Source organism: Bison bison, unplaced genomic scaffold (genome assembly GCF_000754665.1).
Source record: "Bison bison bison isolate TAMUID 2011002044 unplaced genomic scaffold, Bison_UMD1.0 scf7180017864168, whole genome shotgun sequence".
Lineage (NCBI taxonomy): Eukaryota > Metazoa > Chordata > Mammalia > Artiodactyla > Bovidae > Bison > Bison bison.
The window spans coordinates 2795232-2817306 of record NW_011494740.1 but is presented as its reverse complement, the minus strand read 5'-3'; the positions used below and the strand labels follow the sequence as shown (position 1 = coordinate 2817306).

Genomic DNA, 22075 nt, shown 5'->3' with positions numbered 1-22075 from the left:
CATGGAGATCCAACCAGTCCATTCTGAAGGAGATCAGCCCTGGGATTTCTTTGGAAGGACTGATGCTAAAGCTGAAACTCCAGTACTTTGGCCACCTCATGCGAAGAGTTGACTCATTGGAAAAGACTCTGATGCTGGGAAGGATTGGGGGCAGGAGGAGAAGGGGATGACAGAGGATGAGATGGCTGGATGGCATCACTGACTCGATGGACGTGAGACTCAGTGAACTCTGGGAGTTGGTGATGGACAGGGAGCCCTGGCGTGCTGCGATTCATGGGTCGCAAAGAGTCGGACACGACTGAGTGACTGATCTGATGATTATATTGAGCCCACCTGGATAATCTAGGCTACTCTCCATATTTTAAATGGATCTACATTCTTCATTGTACCTGAAACCCTAATTCTCCTTTATCATGTAACCTAAGATATTCACAGGTTCTGAAGAGGAGGATGTGGGCAATCCTGGAGGGCCATTATTCTCCATGGCACAAACTGTATGTTTCAAATTTGTTTCTCTATTCCCTTTCTGTTACCATTTTAGAGTATGATCTTTCTCAATTCTGCTCATCTGTAAAACAGTAATGAAGTCTATTTTTCACAGATGTGCTGTGGGCATGTTAGTAGATTAATGATCATAAAGAGATGAGTTGAAATCCCTTGGGTGCAAGTTGCATGAGCAAAGAATTTTTATTTCTTTGTGTAAAAAAAGCACCACTTACATCCCCTCTTCTTACTTTATTCTGTAAGAGGATAGTAGTATTTCTTCAGTTGCACCAACTATACCCAAACATTGTAACTTACTTTTGTTTTCAAAACAAATATTACATGCCATTTTGTCTGACCCGTTCCGCTTCTTGAAGTGTTTAAGATCTCACCACTGAAATGAGAAATGGTTGATTATTCAGAAATATTGAAGTTAACATTTAATGATATGTGGACTAAATAATCATCTTTAACCATTTCTACTTTTATTTTAATATGTATCTAGTATTGACAAAGGTATTTTCAAAGTAATGTTCTGGTCTTATATGTAAAACTAAAAAACATAAAAAAAATTCCCTTTTGCTATTTATGAAACTTCTGTAAAACTTGTACTTCTGTAGGATCTTCTAAGATTTTTGTAGACTAATTGGAGCAGAAGAAAAAGGAGTGTTTTCCCAGATGAATATTAATAACTATTACTGGCTTTGAGTCTTGCAATGATGTGATAAAACATGATTCTCATATAATAGATATGAGGTTCCCATATCCTTTTTTCCCACATCATCAATGCTCTCATTCTGGCTTACATATCCAGTTTTCGCTTTGTTACTTTGTGTTCAGCTGTTGGTAATTTTGCAAATGTCCAAAAATGTAAAAATCAGAATGTTTTTACATTGAATCTTTATAGACTCATACTTTATGATGTTCTCTTGACCTCTGAAAATATGTTAATCAGTGTCACCTGGCAAGGAAAAAGTTATATTCCACCAATCTTGTAGAGCAGGTTAAGGAGTTATTTCAGTGTCCTTACTACAAAAAATAAAAAGCTTAAATTGAAAAAAAAATCACATATTTATCACTACTAGGAATTCTGATTAAAAGATTTCTTTCAACTAGGTGTTAGGACTCCAAAGGGATTTGAGGGCAAATTTCTTAACCCCCGCTATTCTCACAGCTGCTAACCCTTACATTAACTTCCCTAAAGAGAATGAGTTTTTCATGCTCAGACTCACAGTCTTGCCTGTAGCCCCTCAGAGTGATTCCTGCACCAGGGTGGATGCGCTGAGACGGTCTGCCTTGGAAGGAGCCTGCACCAAAATGCTAACATCTGCATTTAAGGAAAGATCCTTCTCTGCCTGGAGAGGCAGCATGATGTGGGGAAAGAATAGGTATGTTTTCAGTGAGACAGGCCTGGGTTCAAACTCAACCCAGTTACTTACTATGGAGTAGTTCTGGCTAAGCCACTTAATTTGTCTCAGTCAGTTCATTTTTTTCATCTATAAAATACGTTATGAATACTTCAGAATTGGTGATGGACAGGGAAGCCTGGCATGCTGTGATTTGTGGGGTCGCAAAGAGTCGGACATGACTGAGTGACTGAACTGAACATAAAGGTATGTTTTATAATTGTTTATAATTGTCGGTTGCTGTTACAACAAACTGAGTGGTCTTGGATAATTTACCTAACCTTTTTGGGCTTTGTATAAGATCTCTGGGGTAGATTGCTTTAGCAGACTGTCAGTGACTTAAAAGAAGTAACCATACTCATCCGTTTAACTGCAACGAAGTGTTTCCTTGGAAGGGATAGATCCCCAAATGGACTAAGAAACACAATAGGCAGCAAAATCTAGGACTGTGGCACAGAACACTTGGAGCACACATGACTGTCTTCCGTAGTCAGGTCATCTTTTAGTCATTACTGGGGGGAGTTCCTATTCAGTGACTTTGAGTCCTCAGGTAACTCTCAAGAGTTTCACAGCTGTGGCCTCTCAAGGAGAAGGTAAATCCTCACAAGATACAGTTGAAAGGGTTTGGTATTCCAAGATTTCAATTTTCTAATCTGTCTTACTCTAAGAAAGCAATTTTAAGCAGGAAAGTAGAAAGAATTTTGACCCGTCTTACTAAATATAGATCAAATTAAGAGCCTATCCCTGTTTCGTTTACTTTAACTGATGGTAGTTTTATCTTAAGTTTTATCAGTTCCTTATTTTGACATTTCTTTCTTGCTTTTATTTCACTGGGGAAATTTTTGTTTAAATTTTTGAATAAAATTTATTTACAGTGGTTCAGAAATGAATATCAATTATATGTTTATATGTGTAATTTATATTCCTGGAGATATTAACACCCTTTACAAGTTTTACCTTTAATTTTTACGTTTGTATAGAAAGCAAGAGAAAATGCACAATTTTCTGTCATCATTGCAACCCTTAGAACTTTAGTTGTCTTTTTTTCTCTGTATAAAAATATTAACATGTGGTCTATTCATTTTTATGGAAGTGGGATGAAATACAAAATAATAGAGATTGCTACTATTCATTATATGGAAGGATAAATACTGCTGCTGCTGCTAAGTCGCTTTAGCCCTGTCCGACTCTGTGTGACCCCATAGACGGCAGCCCATCAGGCTCCCCCATACCTGGGTAAATGGAAGGATAAATACTACCTAATGACAAAAAAGAAGTGAATATTTATTGTGGAAAGTGCCACCAGAAAGTTGATGGTGGATTCACTGAAGAAAAATACCTGGAGGTTGAAAATAATTGAAGGAATTATTTAAGGACTTAATTAAGCTGAAAAATAGCTAGTGAAAGGAGCAAGGTAAACTAACCAGAGGAAAAGATACACGGTCTGCCATTGGAACCAGCTCAGTTCCTATCTTCTCTGGCAGAATCCTTAGAGAATTAGCAAGAAGGTTGAGCAGAGAGCACAGCATAGCAACAGCAGTGAATACAAGATAGTCCCAAAATACAGATGAAAGATATGATAGTTGTGGAGGAGTAGGTAATGGTATTAATGTCCTTTTACACATAAGGAAACTGAACCTCTAAGAGCTTCAAGTAAACTTTCAAATGCATCAAAGCTGGTAAATGGCACCAGTGTTTGAATTCAGGAAGTCTGGTTTGAGAACCTGAGCTCTGAAGCACTGTAGTTTTATCTGTTGTTCTACAGTGGAAAGTCTACATAAGAACCTGATTTGTTCCTTCTATAATGCTCTTTATTTATTAGAATGTTCTTTAAACAGTAAGGGCTTCCCTGGTGGCTCAGACAGTAAAGAATCTGCCTGCAAGGCAGGAGACGGGGATTCGATTCCTGGGGCAAGAAGATTCCCTGTAGAAGGAAATGGCAACCCACTCCACTATTCTTGTCTGGAGAATTACATGGACATGGAGAGGAACCTGGCAATCTACAGTCCATGGTGTCACAAAGAGTTAGACACAACTGAGCAGCTAACACTGTAAACAGTAAGCAGAAATGTCTTGTATCGTGGAAGGAGCCATTAGATCCTTAAGGCTCATTAAGATTTAAATGAGTTAAAATCTGTGAAGTAGTTGCTACGTCCACAAAACTTGTTCTTTTCTACCCATTCCACCGCCACCATCACCATCTTTCTTTATTGTGAGTTGCCCATCTGTGAAGCCCTACTGCCTCTACTCTCCACAAGGCCATATCTGCCCGAGGAAGTCAATATTTTTGTCTCTCTCCATGAATATCCTAGAGGCTAAGCATTTTCCTTGACCGTTATTCTTAATAAACTGCTATTTGTTTTTATTTTGGGGAGTCTTGTCTATTCCCAGACCCTTCCCAAATAGAAAATTCTGAAGAGGTAAGGACACTGGAAGCCTCAGATTTCTTTCTCACATCCAATGGGTTGTCATAATTTAGAAGCACAGTGAATGAATGAATTGGTGAGAGGAAAGGGAGAGACCCAGGAATCTGAAATAGCTATGGGTCTCATTTAGATGGATTTTTCTCTTTTGTTTAAACTGTTTTCAAAATGTCATCTAATTCTCATTTGGTTCTTTCTCTGGAAATGATTTTTACCACTGGGAAGTATTTGGCTTTAAATCGTCAAGATTAACCCAGATTTTTCATTAAAACAATAGGAATCTCAGAATCACTTGATTTTCCTCCAAGGTGCAAAATTTAGCAGAACTTGAGTAAGCTTCAAAGGGGAATTTTTTAAAGAGGTTGGCCTAGTGGGTACCAATTTCTTAATAAATTTTATGGCACCACCAAAATAATTCACCATGAGTTCATACCAGAAAAGCCTTGTTTGAGAATAGATGCCCATTTCACCTGTTTTGATAAAGATAACATCTTTTCAAGGTTCTGTTTTTTCTATTGGATTCAGTGTTTCCATGGTCTTCCTGGCCTCACCAAACAGTAGATAAACTGTCTCCAAATTTATCTTTTCTTGGAAATACAATAAAAGAAACTCAATATTCCAATATAAAGCACAATTTTTTCCCAATGTATTGCATAATGCACTGAGACCAAAATCTAACTTTTACTTAGTTTATTCTTAATTATATCTAGAAGGGTTCTGCAAAACAGCTTATGGCCCTTTGGCATGAGTCAAAGTTATGCACTGTCCCAGACTTACTGCAAAAGGCTTGTTGATGAGAAGTGGATTTAATTAGAAAGACAGCTGCTAATAGGGTAAATTAACAGGTTATCTGGAACAGATATAAGATAATATTTAGACTTTATAATTTATTTTTCCTAAATTTCCATATTTTCCATTATAATTTCCATCTCAAAACCAAAGACTGCCATCAAATCCTAATTTCCTAACTACTCCTAATTTTACTATCCCAGGACACAATACTCTCTGTCACATGCCTGTCTTGTCTGAAGCACTATGCTGTGAACACCAGCATTTAGTCACATTCAGGTCTAGGTTGTTCCATTTTCATTATTTTGCTTTTGTTTGCACTAGTCATATTTTAGCAGCTAACTAGGAGAAGGCAGTGGCACCCCACTCCAGTATTCTTGCCTGGAAAATCCCATGGACGGAGGAGCCTTGTAGGCTGCAGTCCATGGGGTCACTAAGAGTCAGACACGACTGAGCGACTTCACTTTCACTTTTCACTTTCCTGCATTGGAGAAGGAAATGGCAACCCACTCCAGTGTTCTTGCCTGGTGAATCCTAGGGACGGGGGAGCCTGGTGGGCTGCCGTATATGGGGTCGCACACAGTCGGACACGACTGAAGCGACTTAGCAGCAGCAGCAGCAGCAGCAGCAGTGAATAGCTCAGGGTGAGAGCTGACTCTCACCATCCCCCATGTACTCCATGATCAGGGTCAGTAGATCCGTGGGTGTAACAGCTGACTGTCCAGAGTCTGCTGGGAGTTTGCTGGGCAGGTCTCCCAGTTAACACAGTACAGTAAACTCTCTTTGCCTAGGGTGGAAATCTCTAGGAGAAAAATGAAATTATTCAACTGGCTTACAGTGTTGACTCTACCCTATTTCTCAGACCAGGTTATGGCTTACATCTGCTTTTGTGGCCTAAGTATTAATAGTGCTCCCGTTTCTTTCAAAAGTGTCCCAGTTTAGTTGAAAAGTTATAGCTTAGTACACATGTGGGTGAAAGCCTTGAACTCATAGCATCATCCCCTAGTCTTTTATTGCCTGATTCCAAGCTAATAGGTCTGCCTTTTCTCTACCACTGGGGATACTCCTCAAGATGAAGATACTCCCCCAGACTGGCATTCATTTCATTTATCAGGCTGAGTGCACAGTAGCTGCTCACCAAATGCTGGATTGGAAGTTCTCACCAACCCATGAGCTTATACTTTAATGTCGTTGGGGAGCTACAATGTGTTGGGCCAAGGGCTTTACAGAAAGAGTCATTGACTCCTCACCGCAGCCCCTTGATGCAGGTACTATTAGCATCCTCTTCTTCCCATTGAAGAGTAAATCCCTGAGAAGTGAAGAAAGCTACATGTGGCAGGCTGGCTGCAGAGCCCCTGCATTTGACTACCATGCCGTACTGCCTTCCCCCACGACACTTAAGTATTCTGTGACCTTTGAACTCTATGTACAAACTTATCTCCTGGGAATTATTCCTGACCCCTCACCCTCACATGATGATGCTGACTAGAGCATTTGAAAAGAAAGAAGACACCTTGCTGATTTGATGGCCCTGGCTTCCATCTGATAGTGAACGTGACCTAGCTTTGTTATTTGAAAGGACAATATCCAAATAAAGTTGTGATTATTTGGTCATATTTCCTGTAGAGATGATATGAGCAAAGTGATGAATTCACTGGAAAGTGTGTGTGTGCAGGATGTCCATCCAGGGCAAGTCCTTGCTAAACATTAAATGAGTTCACAGACAACACCCTACACTAAATTTCTCTGTGGGGTGCACGTATAAAGCACAGGCAGGAAAAAACTACTGGCGATGAAGTCAGCAATGTTAATGTCTAACAGGTCTCTAAACTGGGATGCGTGCTCGCTGTGGTGGCAAATAGTACGAGAAATGGTCTAAGTATTTGTTTCCAGTGTCAGGGTGAGAATTTGTCAGAGCTTGCAAGTGAGGCAGGGTTAGCCTGGGACATGCTGAATGAGCAGCTCCAGACTGAAAGCTGTGACGACAGGAAATGCAGGACTGCTTGGTCCATCCAGGCTGTGGTGCGAATTGAGGGTGGAGGGGGAGGGGAGACCTGGCTTTCCGGGCATGTGACCAGTGGACTATGAGGAGCCCTGCATTGAAGTTTAGTGCTTTGCTGTCACGGAAATTTTAGTAGGTTTACCTTTTGTTTGATTTTGTCAGTCAGGTGGGATGGGACAATGGAATGTGTGCTGAGGGCTTGGTGCCTGGGCTCTTCTCTTGCCTCCTACTCCCTCCCCTAATTTGGTTCTCAGCTGCCTGGTCCCCCTGCAGCCCTGCCTCTTCCCAACTCCACTCAGCAACTACTGCTGCCTCCGCCTTCTTCTTCGGGCACTTGGGTGTGGATGTGGGGCCTGGTAGACACCCTCTCTTGGTGACATCTGGCAGGGCAGGCTGGCAACAGTCCTGGCTGGCAGTGCCACAGTGCATCAGTGGGTGCTTTCACTTCTGTCAGCTTCCTTCCCACCCCCATCCAGGACTGAGGTCACAGTCCCTTGGGGTCTGTGGGTTCCGATGGCAGCCCTGCAGGAAAGGGAGATTGGCTGTCTTGCCCTGGGGGCTGATTGGGGAAGCAATAAGGTGCTCTGATGCTGAGGCTGCCTCTGTTTGGAAAAGATCCCAGGCAGTCAGGAGAGAGGGGATAGGGGAGGTGAGGGCCTGCACTCCTTTGCAGAGCAACATTAAATAACCAATAAATACCATGAACGGTCGAGGCAGAGTATATGAGAGAAAGGAAATGTTTTATATTTCAGTGTGTTTAATGTTTTATATTTTGGTGTGTTTAATGTCTTTAACAGGGAGTCCTACCTTTTGATTTTGCATTGAATGGGGCCATAGAGTATATAGTCAACTCTGGGCAAAGTGTGTATTTTCAATAGCTTTGCCTCCCCAAACTCACAGAGAAACTGGAAGAAAAAGTTTCCAGGAATGTCTTCCATGTTGAAGTGTGTCTTTGAAATGTTTGCAAAAAGGGTGCATCTTTACATCCAGGCAAAAAACTGAAGAGCGAAGGAGCGTGGTGGAGCCTTTGGGGTCCACATTTCAATGTTTAGGAAAAGCTCTCTTTCTCCCTCAAACCTCTTCCTTCCCCCTACTCCTTCTCCACATCCTCTCTTCCCATCAAAGCTGATCTCTCTTATTTAGAGGCTTCACTCTGCAGCACAGAGATGAGGGGCTGCTGCTTACTGCTGCTATCATTTCTGAACAATTCCTCTTGTAATGTACATGTCAACATGAGCTGTCAGCTCCCTTCTATGGTCTTTGACGGAACATTATAGAATCCCACCAGTGGTGGATGCTCCTAGTCGTTTTGCCTTGGTAGTTGCTCTGTGATCCAGAGTGGCTGAGCCTTTTATGGATCATTTAACCATCACCATTGCGCCCCCTGCTTGGGTGCCAAGGCCCTTGGACTGTCTCTTTAGGGCCAAAAGGAGCCAAAACTGCCTCGGAGCAGGCAGTTTGTTTTGCAGAATACAAGGCATAACAGAATGTTTTGTCAATATGGGTACTGGCTTATTTTCCAACTGATTCCCAACATTTAACAGGAATAATGACTGAACAGTAATTAGTAGAATTTGCTTTAAATTTTGGCTTAGATTATTTTTCAGGTGAAAGAAAGATAAGGATTATTATTACACACAAAGCCATGTGCTTTTTATAGCAAAGAACTTCAAAGGAAAAAGTCAGTTCTACGGATAGATTCATCAAAGACAAATTCAGCAATTGGGAGTTTACCAGCTTTTCAAAAGATAATTTGCTTTTGCTGATAGCTATTCCCCAGACTTATAATTGCTTTTCCTTTCTTCCCAAAAAGCAGAAACTTCCATCTTTACTCTAGCCCCAGGCAATAAAGGGATAGAGAAATAGATTCATTCATTTGCTCAGAAAATATTTGCTGTGCCATTGCTATGTTTCCAGGTACAGAAATGAACAAAGTATAAACTGAGTCTTGAGGCAGATCCCACGTGATCCTCAGCCCATGTTTTCTCACAGAGGCTTTGTAGCAGTGGTGGTTTAGTCGCTGTCCGTGTCTGACTCTTAACAGAGGCTTAGAAATGCTCTAAAAGATGGACGACTTCTATCTGTGATGATTCATATTTCTATAGATGTTCATTTTTATGGGCCTCTCTGGTGGCTCAGATAGTAAAGCATCTGCCTGCAATGCAGGAGACACAGGTTCAATTTCTGGGTTGAGAAGATCCCCTGGAGAAAGGAATGGTGACTCACTCTAGTATTCTTGCCTGGGAAATCCCATGGACACAGGAGCCTGGTGGGCTACAGTCCATGGGGTCCCAAAGAGTTGAACACAACTGAGCAGCTAACACACACAAGGGCAAGGTGCTAGTAATCTACTTAGTGACTTATTAAAAATAGCTAAACTTCTGTGTTCATAATCTCAGTAAGCATAGTAGATTTAAAGCAGTACTGACATTACTTATAAGTACTGTCTTCTATGTGGATTTCTGGTTTCCATGAGGCTTTGCGAAGCTGTGACTTAGTATGTGCCCAAGAAGACACTGTGTTAAGTTGCTTCAGTCATGTCCGAGTATTTGCAACCCATGGAATGTAGCCCGCCAGGCTCTTCTGTCCATGGGATTCTCCACTGGAGAATACTGCAGTGGGTTGCCATTTCCTTCTCCAGGGGATCTTCCCGACCCTGGGATCAAATCTGAGTCTCTTTTGTCTCCTGCAGAATTTCCCCAATGTTCCAGAAAAAAATGTCCCATTAGTGTTTTTCCAGAAGGGACACTGAACTTCCTGAAAGAACATCAGTGATACTCCTGAGTTGGTCAAGACTATTAATGGCCACTGCTATAGCTTGTTGCTGCTGCTGCTGCTGCTAAGTCGCTTCAGTTGTGTCCGACTCTGTGCGACCCCATAGACAGCAGCCCACCAGGCTCTGCCGTCCCTGAGATTCTCCAGGCAAGAACACTGGAGTGGGTTACCATTTCCTTCTCTAATGCAGGAAAGTGAAAAGTGAAAGTGAAGTCGCTCATTATTTTAGGGTTACTTAATAATCACGAGTGTGTTTTGTGGCCAGCTTCCTTCACATTACTCTTTGGAAAGACACATCTGTTACATCAGTGATATTTGAGCTTCTCATTTTCTAGTATCCAGGCTTCAGGATGGATATGGACTTTGGCTCACATGCAAATCATTTGTACCCCATTGCTGAAAGCTGTAGGCTAGTGTGGTATCAATTTGCTATTGTTATTTTGTCCCAGGAATGTGAGGATGGGTGGGGAGAGAAGCAAGGTTAGTAACAGAACTGAAATTTACAACTGCTGATAGTGACCTTACAAGGACTGAGTAGACAAGTAGCATTTTACTATCTTTCTACCCTCTACCCCCTCACCAAACTACACCCCTTTTTCAATGAGACTGCCCTCTTCCAGCCCCCCTTTAAGGACCAATAGGTGAGGGAACAGTGTCTGCAGCCGAGACAGAACCACAGTGCCAGGGCCCCCCTTGAAGCTCAGTTTGCTTCTTCCCAGCATGAGCACACTTAAGATTGCTTTGTTTCAGATCTGACTAGTAGTGCTTGAGTGGAACTCTCTGCCTGAACTTAAAACACAGGGAGGCTTTTCAAGGGCATTTTTCAAGTAGACATTACTCAGTGTTGATGAAAGAAGGCATGGGAGCTGTCTGCCAAATTTTAAAAGCTAAAGGGAATACTTAAATTTGGGTTGTACCCACCCAGGTCAGATTACAGCTAAGTGTGGCATGTAGACACTTGCAGATGTGGAGAAAAACTGATAATATTTCTTTATGGAGAGTTCCATGACTGTAGATTTTTTTTTTCCCAGGTTTTGTGGATGAAGTTATTCTTAATAGGAGTCTTAGGATGTGCCACATTGATTTCTTATAAAATAGTTACTTTGTTTCATCAAATTCTAAATTACTTCTAACCATAAATGATAGCACTGTTTTATATAAATGGACTGCAGTCTACCAGGCTCCTCCATCCACGGGATTTTCCAGGCAAGAATACTGGAATGGGGTGCCATTGCCTTCTCCGAATAAAGAATGAAGCTGCTGATTAATGACACTGCTTTTGCATCCCTTGAGGCTTATGAAGGAGCTTCCTTTTACCAGGATACATAAAGGTTTACTTTTTGTAAAAAGAGATGATTTTGTTTTTTAATAAATTCTTTGTTAGAATAGCTTTAAATTAAAGAAAAGTTACAAATGTAATAGAATTTCTGTTTACTTGACATCCAGTTTCTCCTATTCTTCACATATTGTATTAGCATGGTGCATTTGTCACAACTAATCAACCAATATTGATACATAATTAGCGTACGTCCCCACATGATCTGATCTCCTTTGTTTTAACCAAAGACCTTGCTCCGTTCCAAGGTCCCATGCAGGATACCACACTACGTCTAGTCAAGTCTACCATAGGCTCAGTCTCCCAGGCTTTCCTTGGTTTTGATGACCTTAATGGTTCGGAGGAGTTGTGGTTAGGTGTTTTGTAGAATATCTTTCATTTTAGTTTCATCTAATGTTTTTTCTCATGTTTAGACTGGGTCTTGGGGGAGAAAGATCTATTATTGAAAAAATTAAAAGGAAAATAAGCAAGAGAAAAGTTAAATTCCTGCTAAATATTCTTCACCTTGGGAGTCCAAGTCTTCTGCCTCACCCTTCAATTCAGAGGTATCTGTAGCTTTGTTTTTCCACTACAGGACTCCATGCCAGCATCAATAGTGATAAGATTGTGTCTTGTAAACACTGTACCCTTGCTTTCCTTATGAATTACTGACCCTCTTCTGCCATTTTGGAAGCTGTCACTTTCTTGACTTTCCTGGAAGGTGTCAGGCAGTGACAGCAAGGACCCAACTGTCCCTGGTCAATGTCCCATGCCACTGACTGTAAAATGCATTTGAGAGATTTTAAAAGTAGAGGAGTGGAGGAGAGGATTACGTGTTAGAATGAAAGAAGTTCTGGTATTCCGAACTTTTAATATGCCTGCAAAAACTGTTGTATATTGAATATGGTCAAATTGCCATTTGGGGTTCAGATACCGTCTCCAAGTCAAATTTAAACCAGTCAACTCCCACTTGCTAGATTAGGAAGAAATGGAATATATTTTCCTCAGGACTCTATTGCTGCTCCCACAGGTTTCAGAATCCCAAGGAGCTGGTATAGTCCCACTGGTGGCCCATCCATCACCCACATGCCATGTAGCTTCATTCCATTCATGGCCACCTCGCCTGTAGTAAGCCCTGCTGGGGCTGCTCTCCCACTGGCATGTCAGGAGTCTGCTGGCCAAAACTCCCACATGGGGGCGCACAGCTGCTCAGAGGAGACCCCTCTGTGAACAAGCCTCTGGATCAGTGCCTCGGATACTCCTTGGTGGGTTTCCAGGGCAGCAGCTCAAGGGTCTCATTCTCCAGGCAGAAGCATTCCTAAGACTCCATCTCTCTCAGGGGAGCACGAGAAGATTTCAGCCTCCACTGGGGACGCAGAAGAAGTTGTCTCTCCCCATCTCTGGGGATGAAATGAGGATTAAGCCTTGGTGTTCTTTTTATACCTCCAAATCACATTAGAAACAATCTGCCTCTCTTTGATTTGCTAATCAAAAATTTAGTTACTGACAAAAGGTGTTTATGGACTGTCTCTAACAGCCTCAGAGTTACTTGGAAATTCATTTTGATCTTGAAACTTCTCTCTGGGCCTTGAAGAATGCCTGACATGATGTCTACCTTCCCTGAGTGGTTCCCAAGGGACCCAGATCTTTAAAGCATATTAGTGACAGCAGCAGGTCCTGGGCCTCTCCTGCCAGAGTAAAGCCTGCTTACCCTCCATGGATCAGGACTCTCACAGGAGGCTTGCCAGCCAGCTGCCACTAGCTTAGAGAGAAGGTAGCTCTCTGTACCTTATGATTTCAGGGACAGAGGACAGGATTTCAGTTAGTAAGGGCACTGGGCCGAAAGATTCCCCCCATTGGTTGTGGACGCCCTGTGTGTATTTAGTAGAGGACATACACGTGTCTTTTATGTAATTAAAACAGAACAGGTCATAAGTGGGGGTACTGTGTTAATATGAATTCACTCATGCTAAGTTGTAAATAGTTGCTTTGTGATCCTCTCAAGAACAAATGAAAATATGATGAGGACAAGCACATTCGCTAAAGACATCTTGAAGTGGGACGTGGACATAGACATTTGTGTCTGGGGTCTTCATGAGCAAGTTTGTTCTAACTCACAATTCTTGTTGGTTTTAGGTGTAACTATGCCAGTAATTCTTCTAATCCACTGACTCGTTTTGTTTATTCCTACGTCACTGGAGTAAAAGAACATGAAATATAGTTGGTTACATCATTCTTTGTTTGTTTACCTCATCCACGTCTCAGGTACTCAGTAAAAATACTGAAGCAGGTTATAAAAATAAAATCATGGTGTAATACTTAAAAATATTTAGTAATAAAAGGGACAATAATGAGGGTTGAATGTTCTGATAAGGCTCAGGAGAGTTAATCAACAGAAATGTATGTTTAGGGTCCTGTGTATTTAAAAAATGTGGTTCAGATATTTTATTATAATTTATCATATTGAAGAGGTATTCCATTGAATCCATATTCATCAAGAATTGATGTCAAATTTTGTCAAATGTCTTTTCTGCACTTGTGGAAATCGATGCTTTTTTTCTCTTTACATTACATTCCTGGAATAAACTACACTTGGCTATAACGTATTATTGTATTATATGCTGCCAGCTTCTGCTTGTCAACATCTTTTATAGGATTTTTTTGCATTGATATTTGTGGGCAAATATTGTTAAAGAAAAACTATTCAGTGACACTTGTTCAAGATGTTAAGGAAGACTTTATTGACAGGGGAGGGGGCTCTCATGATAGATGTAGGGACCACCACAGTGGGGTCTTGTAGTGAGGGACAGAGGTTGGGCTCAACTCCAAATATAACAAGGGCAGCACAGGAATTCTAGCTACAGAGCTTCCCGGGTGGGACTAGTGATAAAGAACCTGCCTGCCAATGCAAGAGAGGTAAAGAGACCTAGATTCTATCCCTGGGTCAGGAAGATCCCCTGGAGGAGGCCATGGCAATTCTCTCCAGTATTACTGCCTGAAAAATCCCACGGACAGAAGGAACCTGGCGGGCTACAGTCTATGGGATCACAAAGGGTCAGACACAACTGAAGTAACAGTGCGTACATATTCTAGCTACTAAGCAGAGTGGGAGGAAATGGACGGAAAGTTACTAAAAAGAAGCATAAGCAGTCAGGAAGGATTCTGGCTCAACTGACCTCCCAGGGTTCTTGACGAAGGCAGGCCAGGGTGACCAGATATCATCTATAAGATGGTGGAGGATGAGGAATTTGGATACCAAGTGTGATGAACCATGGAAGATGGGGCATTCTGGCTAAACTATCTCAGGATTCCTGCTCAAATTGGACAATGTATAAATGAACACAGAAGCCCAAAAGTCAGAGCCTAGTGGAGCAAGAGCTCATAAGAGTCTGATTAGAGTTTAGTCGAGCAAGAGAATCTTTGCCAGGATAGTGTGTAGTTTTATTTTTGTGAAATTTTTATTTTAAAACTTTTCCTTGTTTTAAAAACTTAGTTTTGAACTTCTTGCTTTTAAAATATGTTCTCAGAACTCTTTGGACACAAAATTCACCTTTTAAGAAATCATCATCATGATTTGTTTTTGTTTAGTCGCTAAGTCGTGTCTGACTCTTTTGTGACCCCATGGACTATAGCACGCCAGGCTTCTCTGACCATGGAATTTTCCAGGCAAGAATACTGGAATGGTTGCCATTTCCTTCTCCAGGGGATCGTCCCAGACCAGGGGTCGAACCTATGTCTCCTGCATTGGCAGGCAGATTCTTTGCCACTGAGCCACCTGGAAAGCCCACCATCATCATAATAGCTAACATTAAATTAGGACTTTGTGTGCATAAACATAACTAAAAACTCTATGAGCCCAGGTACTATGATTTTTCCCATTTTGTACATGATGAACTGGGTGCACTGATGTTAAATATTTTTCCTTGTGCTAGCAATTAGCTGAGCAGGATTTGATTGCAGGCTCCAGGGTCCATGCTGTTATGCTCAAAAATTTAGTTTGTCATGAAACTGAATTGTTTACCAAAAAGAGGCAGGGGTAAATATACTATTTTGTTCAGGTCCATTACCTGATTTCCTTTAGGATCACCCTGGTTTATTTTATGTTTCTTTTGTGGAAACTTGCATGGCAGGGAAAAACTCACTATAACAGCATTCTAAAGCAGTGTGGCTTGCAGTGCTGCTGCTGCTGCTAAGTCGCTTCAGTCGTGTCCGACTCTGTGCGACCCCATAGATGGCAGCCCACCAGGCTCCCCCGTCCCTGGGATTCTCCAGGCAAGAACACTGGAGTGGGCTTGCAGTGCAGATGTCCCTAAATAAAAATGTGAGAATTAGGATGTTTTAAGTAGAGTGATTATGGAAGGGGTATTTGCATTACCAAAAAATCTAGGACTTTATAAAAGATTTCAATAATAGATTTCCTTAAGCAGGAAGCTGTCCTTATCCTCTACCACAAGGCATTCAAAATATGAAGCAAATTAGATTTAATTAGTCTGCAGCATGGTATAGACTTAAAAATCATCAGAAATGGAAAGTTTGTCAAGTTAACTGCACTCTATACAAATTAAAATGTCTTAATAATGTGTATTCTCTAAATAAGGAAGTAGTTGATTTGGGGCATGTGTTGCCAAAATTTCTGATCAGGGTACAGTGTATGTATTTCCAGACTGCTGCATATCCATAAAGAACTTCATAGTGAGGAACAGAAACAGAAATCTTGTTTTCCAGTTGTTCTGTTTTTCCATGTCTGTATTCCCAACTGATTGCAAAGACTGCTGAAATACATGGATTTGGAAGTTTCTTATGAGCAGCGAGAGCCAGCCTATGCACCCAAGTCCCAACATCTGTTCTAATTTGTAACTGGCTGTGACAGCCTATGCTTTATGCAGAATGACTGTGATCATAACCAAAATTACTTTTAAATTGCTCATGTAACCATATGGCTTCTCTGCATGTTGTTTTTCTAGTATTTCAGGTCTCTTTTAAAATGACTGAGGCATAGTTGAACTAACATGTATCAAAGAAGGAAATTAAAGGCTAACTCTAACAGACTCTGTCACGTTGAGAACAGTTTAAGAAAAATGGGATTTAGCTTTCTTTTCCTAGAAGTGAGTTCAGTGACTTATTAAAAGGACATTTTGTGGACAAGATTAAGAGAGCTACATAATTTGCAGGGCCAAGTACAAAATAAAAACACAGGGTCCATGGTTCAAAAATCAGAAAAAAAAATATCATTAAAGGTACTAAAATATAAAGTTTTTTTCCTTCCTTCTACAGTTTCTCTCTCTACTTGTTTTGATGCTATTTTATTTGCTACTTCAGGTCATTTAAGTCAAGAAAAATTAAGAGTTTAAATTACTAGCCTTTCTTTATATAATGCAAAGCTAGTTTTAAAGGCAGACGTAAGAGCCTTCAGGCTTCCCAGGCGGTGTTAGTGGTAAGGAACTTGTCTGCCAATGCAAAAGTCATAAGAGACACAAGTTCAATCCCTCTGTCAGGAAGGTCCCCTGGAGGAGGACGTGGCAACCCACTCCAATATTCTTGCCTGGAGAATGCCATGGACAGAGGAGCCTGGCAGGCTACAGTCCATGGGGTCGCAAAGAGTCAGCCATGGCTGAAGTGACCTAGCACTTCACGCATGTGAGAACCTTTAACTCCTGAGCAGAATCACTGAAGTGACAGAGTACGTATCTTGTAATTCCTATATGCATGTGTACTTTATTCTTGCCACAGTAGTGGAAATGCACAGAGCTCAACTTTTGATACATGCACATTTTACTAATACTCTCTTCCTTCCAGTTACTGCTGAGTGAAGGAGAACTGAGAAGAAGAGGAAGCGGAGGTTTCTCCAGCTTTCCCTTTCCCTCTGTCTTCTAACTTTCATTGTCAGTGGGTGGTTCATACAGGGAAGGAACATGAATAAGTAAGCACGTGATAGGATTCCTTGGTCAGTTTTGTTTCTTAAAATGTCGTTCCCTTCTTTCTGCATTTGAAGCAAGTTCTGGTTCAAATGGACAGTGTAACCTCACAAGGCCGTGAGTGTCCCTTCCACAGTCCCTTACTGAGTCGTAGATGTAATACGCTTAACCTTATTTGGCCTTTGGCTCTCAATGGACTCCCACATGTCATGGGCCCTTTGGAATGCTAATGGTCACCTAGAATGCTCTGTGTGGATAGAAAGAAGTGCAGACAGGCATTATTGTTTGTCTTCTCTGCTCATGCTCTATTATCCCATTGGACGACTTACGAAAGATGAATTCAAAGATAAAAGTATTAAGAATTCCAAGACAGCGAAAGCAGGATATTAAACCAAGCAAGGGATCCTTCTGAGCTTGGTTCCCTATGTGACTGTACATGTTGCCCATGAGGCTGACCCAGCCCCAGTGACCTCATCTACAAACTGAGGTGAGAATGGTGCTTGTTCCGGTAGCATTGCCATGATGAGTAATTAAATTGTGAATATAACAGCACATAGAAAGTACTCAATACTCAGTAGTTTCTTAATACTCATATTGTGCACTATGGACCATAGCCTGCCAGGCTCCTCTGTTCATGGGATTCTCCAGGCAAGAATACTGGAGTAGGTTGCCATGCCCTCCTCCAGGCCATCTTCCCGACTCAGGGATCAAACCCAGGTCTCGTATGTCTCCTGTATTGGCAGGTGGATTCTTTTGGCAATGGTGGTTCCCATTTGGCAGTGGGCCTGGGAAGACCACTTATATTGCTGTATGTCACAAATAAAAATCAGGAAATGGTTATTATATTCCTACTAGAAACCTTGACTTAGGTTGAACTTTCTTTATATAAGTTCCACTAAGCAAGATATGCTTTCAAACACATGAGACTCTGAAACCCTGCTTTGTCTGTGAATGCTCGTTTATCTGTGTTGCAGTCTTTAGGCACCAATGTGATCAATGAGCAAAGCCCTGAGGTCAGTTCAAGAGGTTATCTGGTTAACCTATTTGCGGTGGTAATTACTGCAGCAGGTTATAGCAAATAGAGCCATGTGAGACGTCCAGGAAAAAGACAAAGGCTTGAGTTATTGAATGTGATTGAATGCCAGGTTGTCTCTGGCTGAAAATGAGGTCAGCCCCATAAAGCCTTGGGCAGAGAAGGCCTCTGTTCCAAACACATGGAGAGGAGATGTTTGAATGAAAACAAACCAAGACTGACGATAGCATCCCGATGAAGTTCAGTGTAGAATGAGTTCCAGGATCCAAAGTTACTGAAGAACTATTGTAGATAATACCCATCAATCAATCAATTAATCCAATAGAGCTGCTTATAAAACGCTAATTTTTAAATGCCTGAAGTGTATTTGGCTTATGTATACACTGTATAAACCAACCATTCATCTTGGAAACATTAATTTAAAAAATTATTTGATAAATTTTCAAATGTGTTGGTTGATTGAGTTCAACCTTGATTGAGTTAGCACTTATTTATTGTCTAAATATCATTTTACTTCAAAACCAATTTTTTTTTTATTTGTTTACTGTCCACATTTTTCAGTGTTAAAAAAAATTGTTCAAATGTAGTTGGTTTACAATGTTGTGTTTAATTTCTGCTATACAGCAAAGTGACTCAGTTATACATATATATTCTTTTTAATATTCTTTTCTATATGGTTTATCATAGGATATTGAATATAATTCCCTGTACTATCTGGTAGGACCCTTTTGTTACTGTTCAGTAAGTTTCAACAAATATACCTGTGTAACCTAAAATTATCAAGATACTAGCCCACAAATTCCCTGCAACAAAACCTAAATATTTTAAAGAGATTTTCTATTTCCCATCAGTATATTTATGTGGTAATTATACCAACTTAAATTGCGACTTTGTTTTAAAATTTTTTGTGAAAATGATTGGCTGTGATAACAGGTTGAAAAATTATGCAAACAGGATAAAAAAAATAGGTAGGATATTATGGAGAATATTCAGATACCCAGGAAATGAGTAGTTTCAGATCAGTCAACAGTTGAGACTCGTGTGTCCTGTGCGAGTATGATTTTCCTTCTCTGATTTTGAAGCACCATTCTGATCCTCTAAGAGTAGGATTACAGATGAGACATGATCTGATTTAAAAAAAAAATCTTTGCAGAGAAAAGGACTATCGAAAATGTGGCATGAAATCTGTGTCCCTAACATGATTCTTTTAAGACTTCTCCCCCATTCCTGTCCATGAGGTTTTGAAAATCTGGATTTAATTTTCACTTTAAATACTTAATGGCCTGAACTATCAGAAGAAGTATGAACTTTCCGAATGCCTGAGCCCTCTCACCCGGTGGTTCTGTGGTTACAGTGACTAAGGCTGGGGAACAATGAGTCAGGAATGGGTGTGCTGTCATGAAGGCTGCTTGTTCACAAAGAATCTTACTGATAAATAATCTTACCATTTCCAGATGCTGAGCCTAAATATCTGATCGTCGTTCGGCCAGCTCCTCCCCCCAGTCAAAAGAAGTCATGCTCAGGTATTTTTGTTGATTCATTATTATTGTTAACTTTAAACCATGCCTTTTCATCTCTTTTCTACCCATGGAGACCACGTGTCTTGGGGATGCCTCCGGAAGGTAGGTTAGAAGATGTATGATGCAGTCCCCTGAAAACAGATAACCCTGCTTGGGAAGTAGCATAGCCTGGTTGGGAGAGGCTCCTTGGGTCTTATCCGCCCCACTGCATACAAACAGCAGAGGGTTGAGGCAAATTATTGAACCTCTCTATGCCTCTGTTCTGCTGCATGGGAGGGTCTGGGTGAGGATGAGATGAGTTCACAGCTACATAGGACTGGCCTAGCCCAGAGTAAGTGCTTATTTAGAGTTTAGCTCCTGTTGACTCCTTCTATGTTGCAATGTGTGAACTAAAGCCTGCTCTTGTGTCTTTCAGACTCTTAGGGCAAAATGTGAGATCTAAACTTTGCTGAAGGAAACTTGACATTTCAAAAGCATAACTCATTTACATGTGTGTTAAATGAGTTGGGACTTGGATTTTATTTATGCCTCCAAACCACTTGTATTTAGTCAGATGCAGAAAACAAGACTTCTTTCATAAAACATCAGTGTGACACCCATCTTCCCAGGGCTAGGGAGATGTAAAACAGGCAACTATATACCATGTGTGTAAAAAAGTAGAAATGTTTCTATATGACTAAGGAAGACATTGTCCCAATTTCACTGCTAAAATTTCTTCTCAGATCAAATAAGCCAGACCTTGCTATTAGGAAGGACTAATAAAGCTGTGAATATGCTTTTAATATCTTATGTCACATCTTCCTAGTCTGTAGGTAGAGTTGATCATGGTGCTTTTCTTTTTCACGTTCTAATGTGAACTGTTCTCAAAATAATTATTCCCTAATCATATTTGCCTTTTATGGTACACTGGATGCCACACAGAAAGAAGGATCTTTCTCAAAGGGATAAGAAGCGTTGGGGGACGTACAGATATTGAGCAAATGGGCCCTTGGCAGCTAGGTATTCTGTCTCCTCAGTGTATCAGCCATGCCTGGTCACCAAAAGCTGGTTGCTGCAATCCTCTCCCCTCGAGGCTTCTGTTGCTTTCCTCTTTTTTTTTTTTAAGAGAAGCAATAAATGGTTAATTATTTTGAGAACTACAGATCCTTTTACTTGACCTCTTATAATATCCCAATGCACAAGGGAGATTTCAATCAGTACTTAAAACTTACTAGTGATCATTGTCCAAGAAGCTTTCCATATACTTGTAAAGAAAAGTACTCCTGTATTTGAGGACTCTATTTCAAAATATCTAACAATAAAGTCAGGAAGCATGAGTATGGTTCTATGGGATTCTGGCTTCATAGTCACTGAACTTTTTCTTAGTATGGTTATAAAACAAATATGCAAAAATAAGTAAGAAAAATCAAGAGAGTGATTATATCTTAATAGCAGTTTATAACTTCATTTCATTTGTGGGCTTCTGTGACATTGGCCTTAGATTATTTTTCACTACGTGATGACCAACTCAGGAAATAGTTTCATCCTGATCAGAAACCCCACCTTTCCTTTCAGGCAATGGATATAATTTTTTTTTTTTTTTTGTAATCTGCATTGAAGAGTGATGTAATGAGTAATGGATTAGCTTCCATTCATTTTATATTTGTATCTGCCACATAATTTAAAAATGATTAAATAATTAAAATTGAAGATCCAAACAGTGAACTTAGTCATATAAACTTTAGATTCCTTGAGGAAAGAAAAATGTAGTTTTTCTAAATGGCATTACTTTCATACATTGTGAGTTAAACTAGTGAGGTAATAAAAAGAAAACTAGAAACGATTACAATTCAGGAGACCTGGATTTGAGTCTTAAGCGTGCTCTCTTTGTGACCTTGGACAACCTTGAAATTACTCCAGACCTTATTTTTCATCTATAAAATAAGACAATTATATTACATGAGTGAAAATCAATTCAGGGATAGAAAAAACAACTCATCAGAATCACATTATCTCAGATTCTAACCTGCCCTGTTTGGGGACCAGACCTGAACCCTTTGAATCATAGTCAGATAAGGTCCTATTACAGGTAAACTGGAAAAATTTATAGAGAAGTATAACTGCATGTTTTCAACCAACTAAATAATAACCATCCTTGAAAATTATTTAAGATATCTTTAAAAAATTCATCTATGTCACAATGAAGTAACTTACCACCTCTAGATTATGTATATTATGGTCTCAGAGGGCTTTTCTGCCAGAATAACAATTAATATAACTCAAACCTAACAGAAGTAATAGGCACTCCTCCTTTTCACTGTCCTCCTGTTCCTAAAGTTTCAAATATTTTTGAAAAAGCAAATAGCTGCCCCTCACATATACTTGAAAAGAATCTAGAGTGGTTTATCAGAATCACACTTGGCATTGCTGAAATC

General features: G+C 40.4%; 1 protein-coding gene across 11 annotated transcripts in view; it reads left to right on the top strand.

Moving 5' to 3' along the window:
* ABI3BP (ABI family, member 3 (NESH) binding protein) overlaps window positions 1-22075 on the top strand; it is a 296163-nt gene that overhangs the window by 91247 nt on the left and 182841 nt on the right. For all 11 annotated transcript variants that reach the window (XM_010841961.1, XM_010841962.1, XM_010841959.1 and 8 more), the window contains exon 3: window positions 19596-19664. In XM_010841961.1, coding sequence (XP_010840263.1) covers window positions 19596-19664 — 69 coding nt within the window. The remainder of the gene's footprint in view (window positions 1-19595; window positions 19665-22075) is intronic.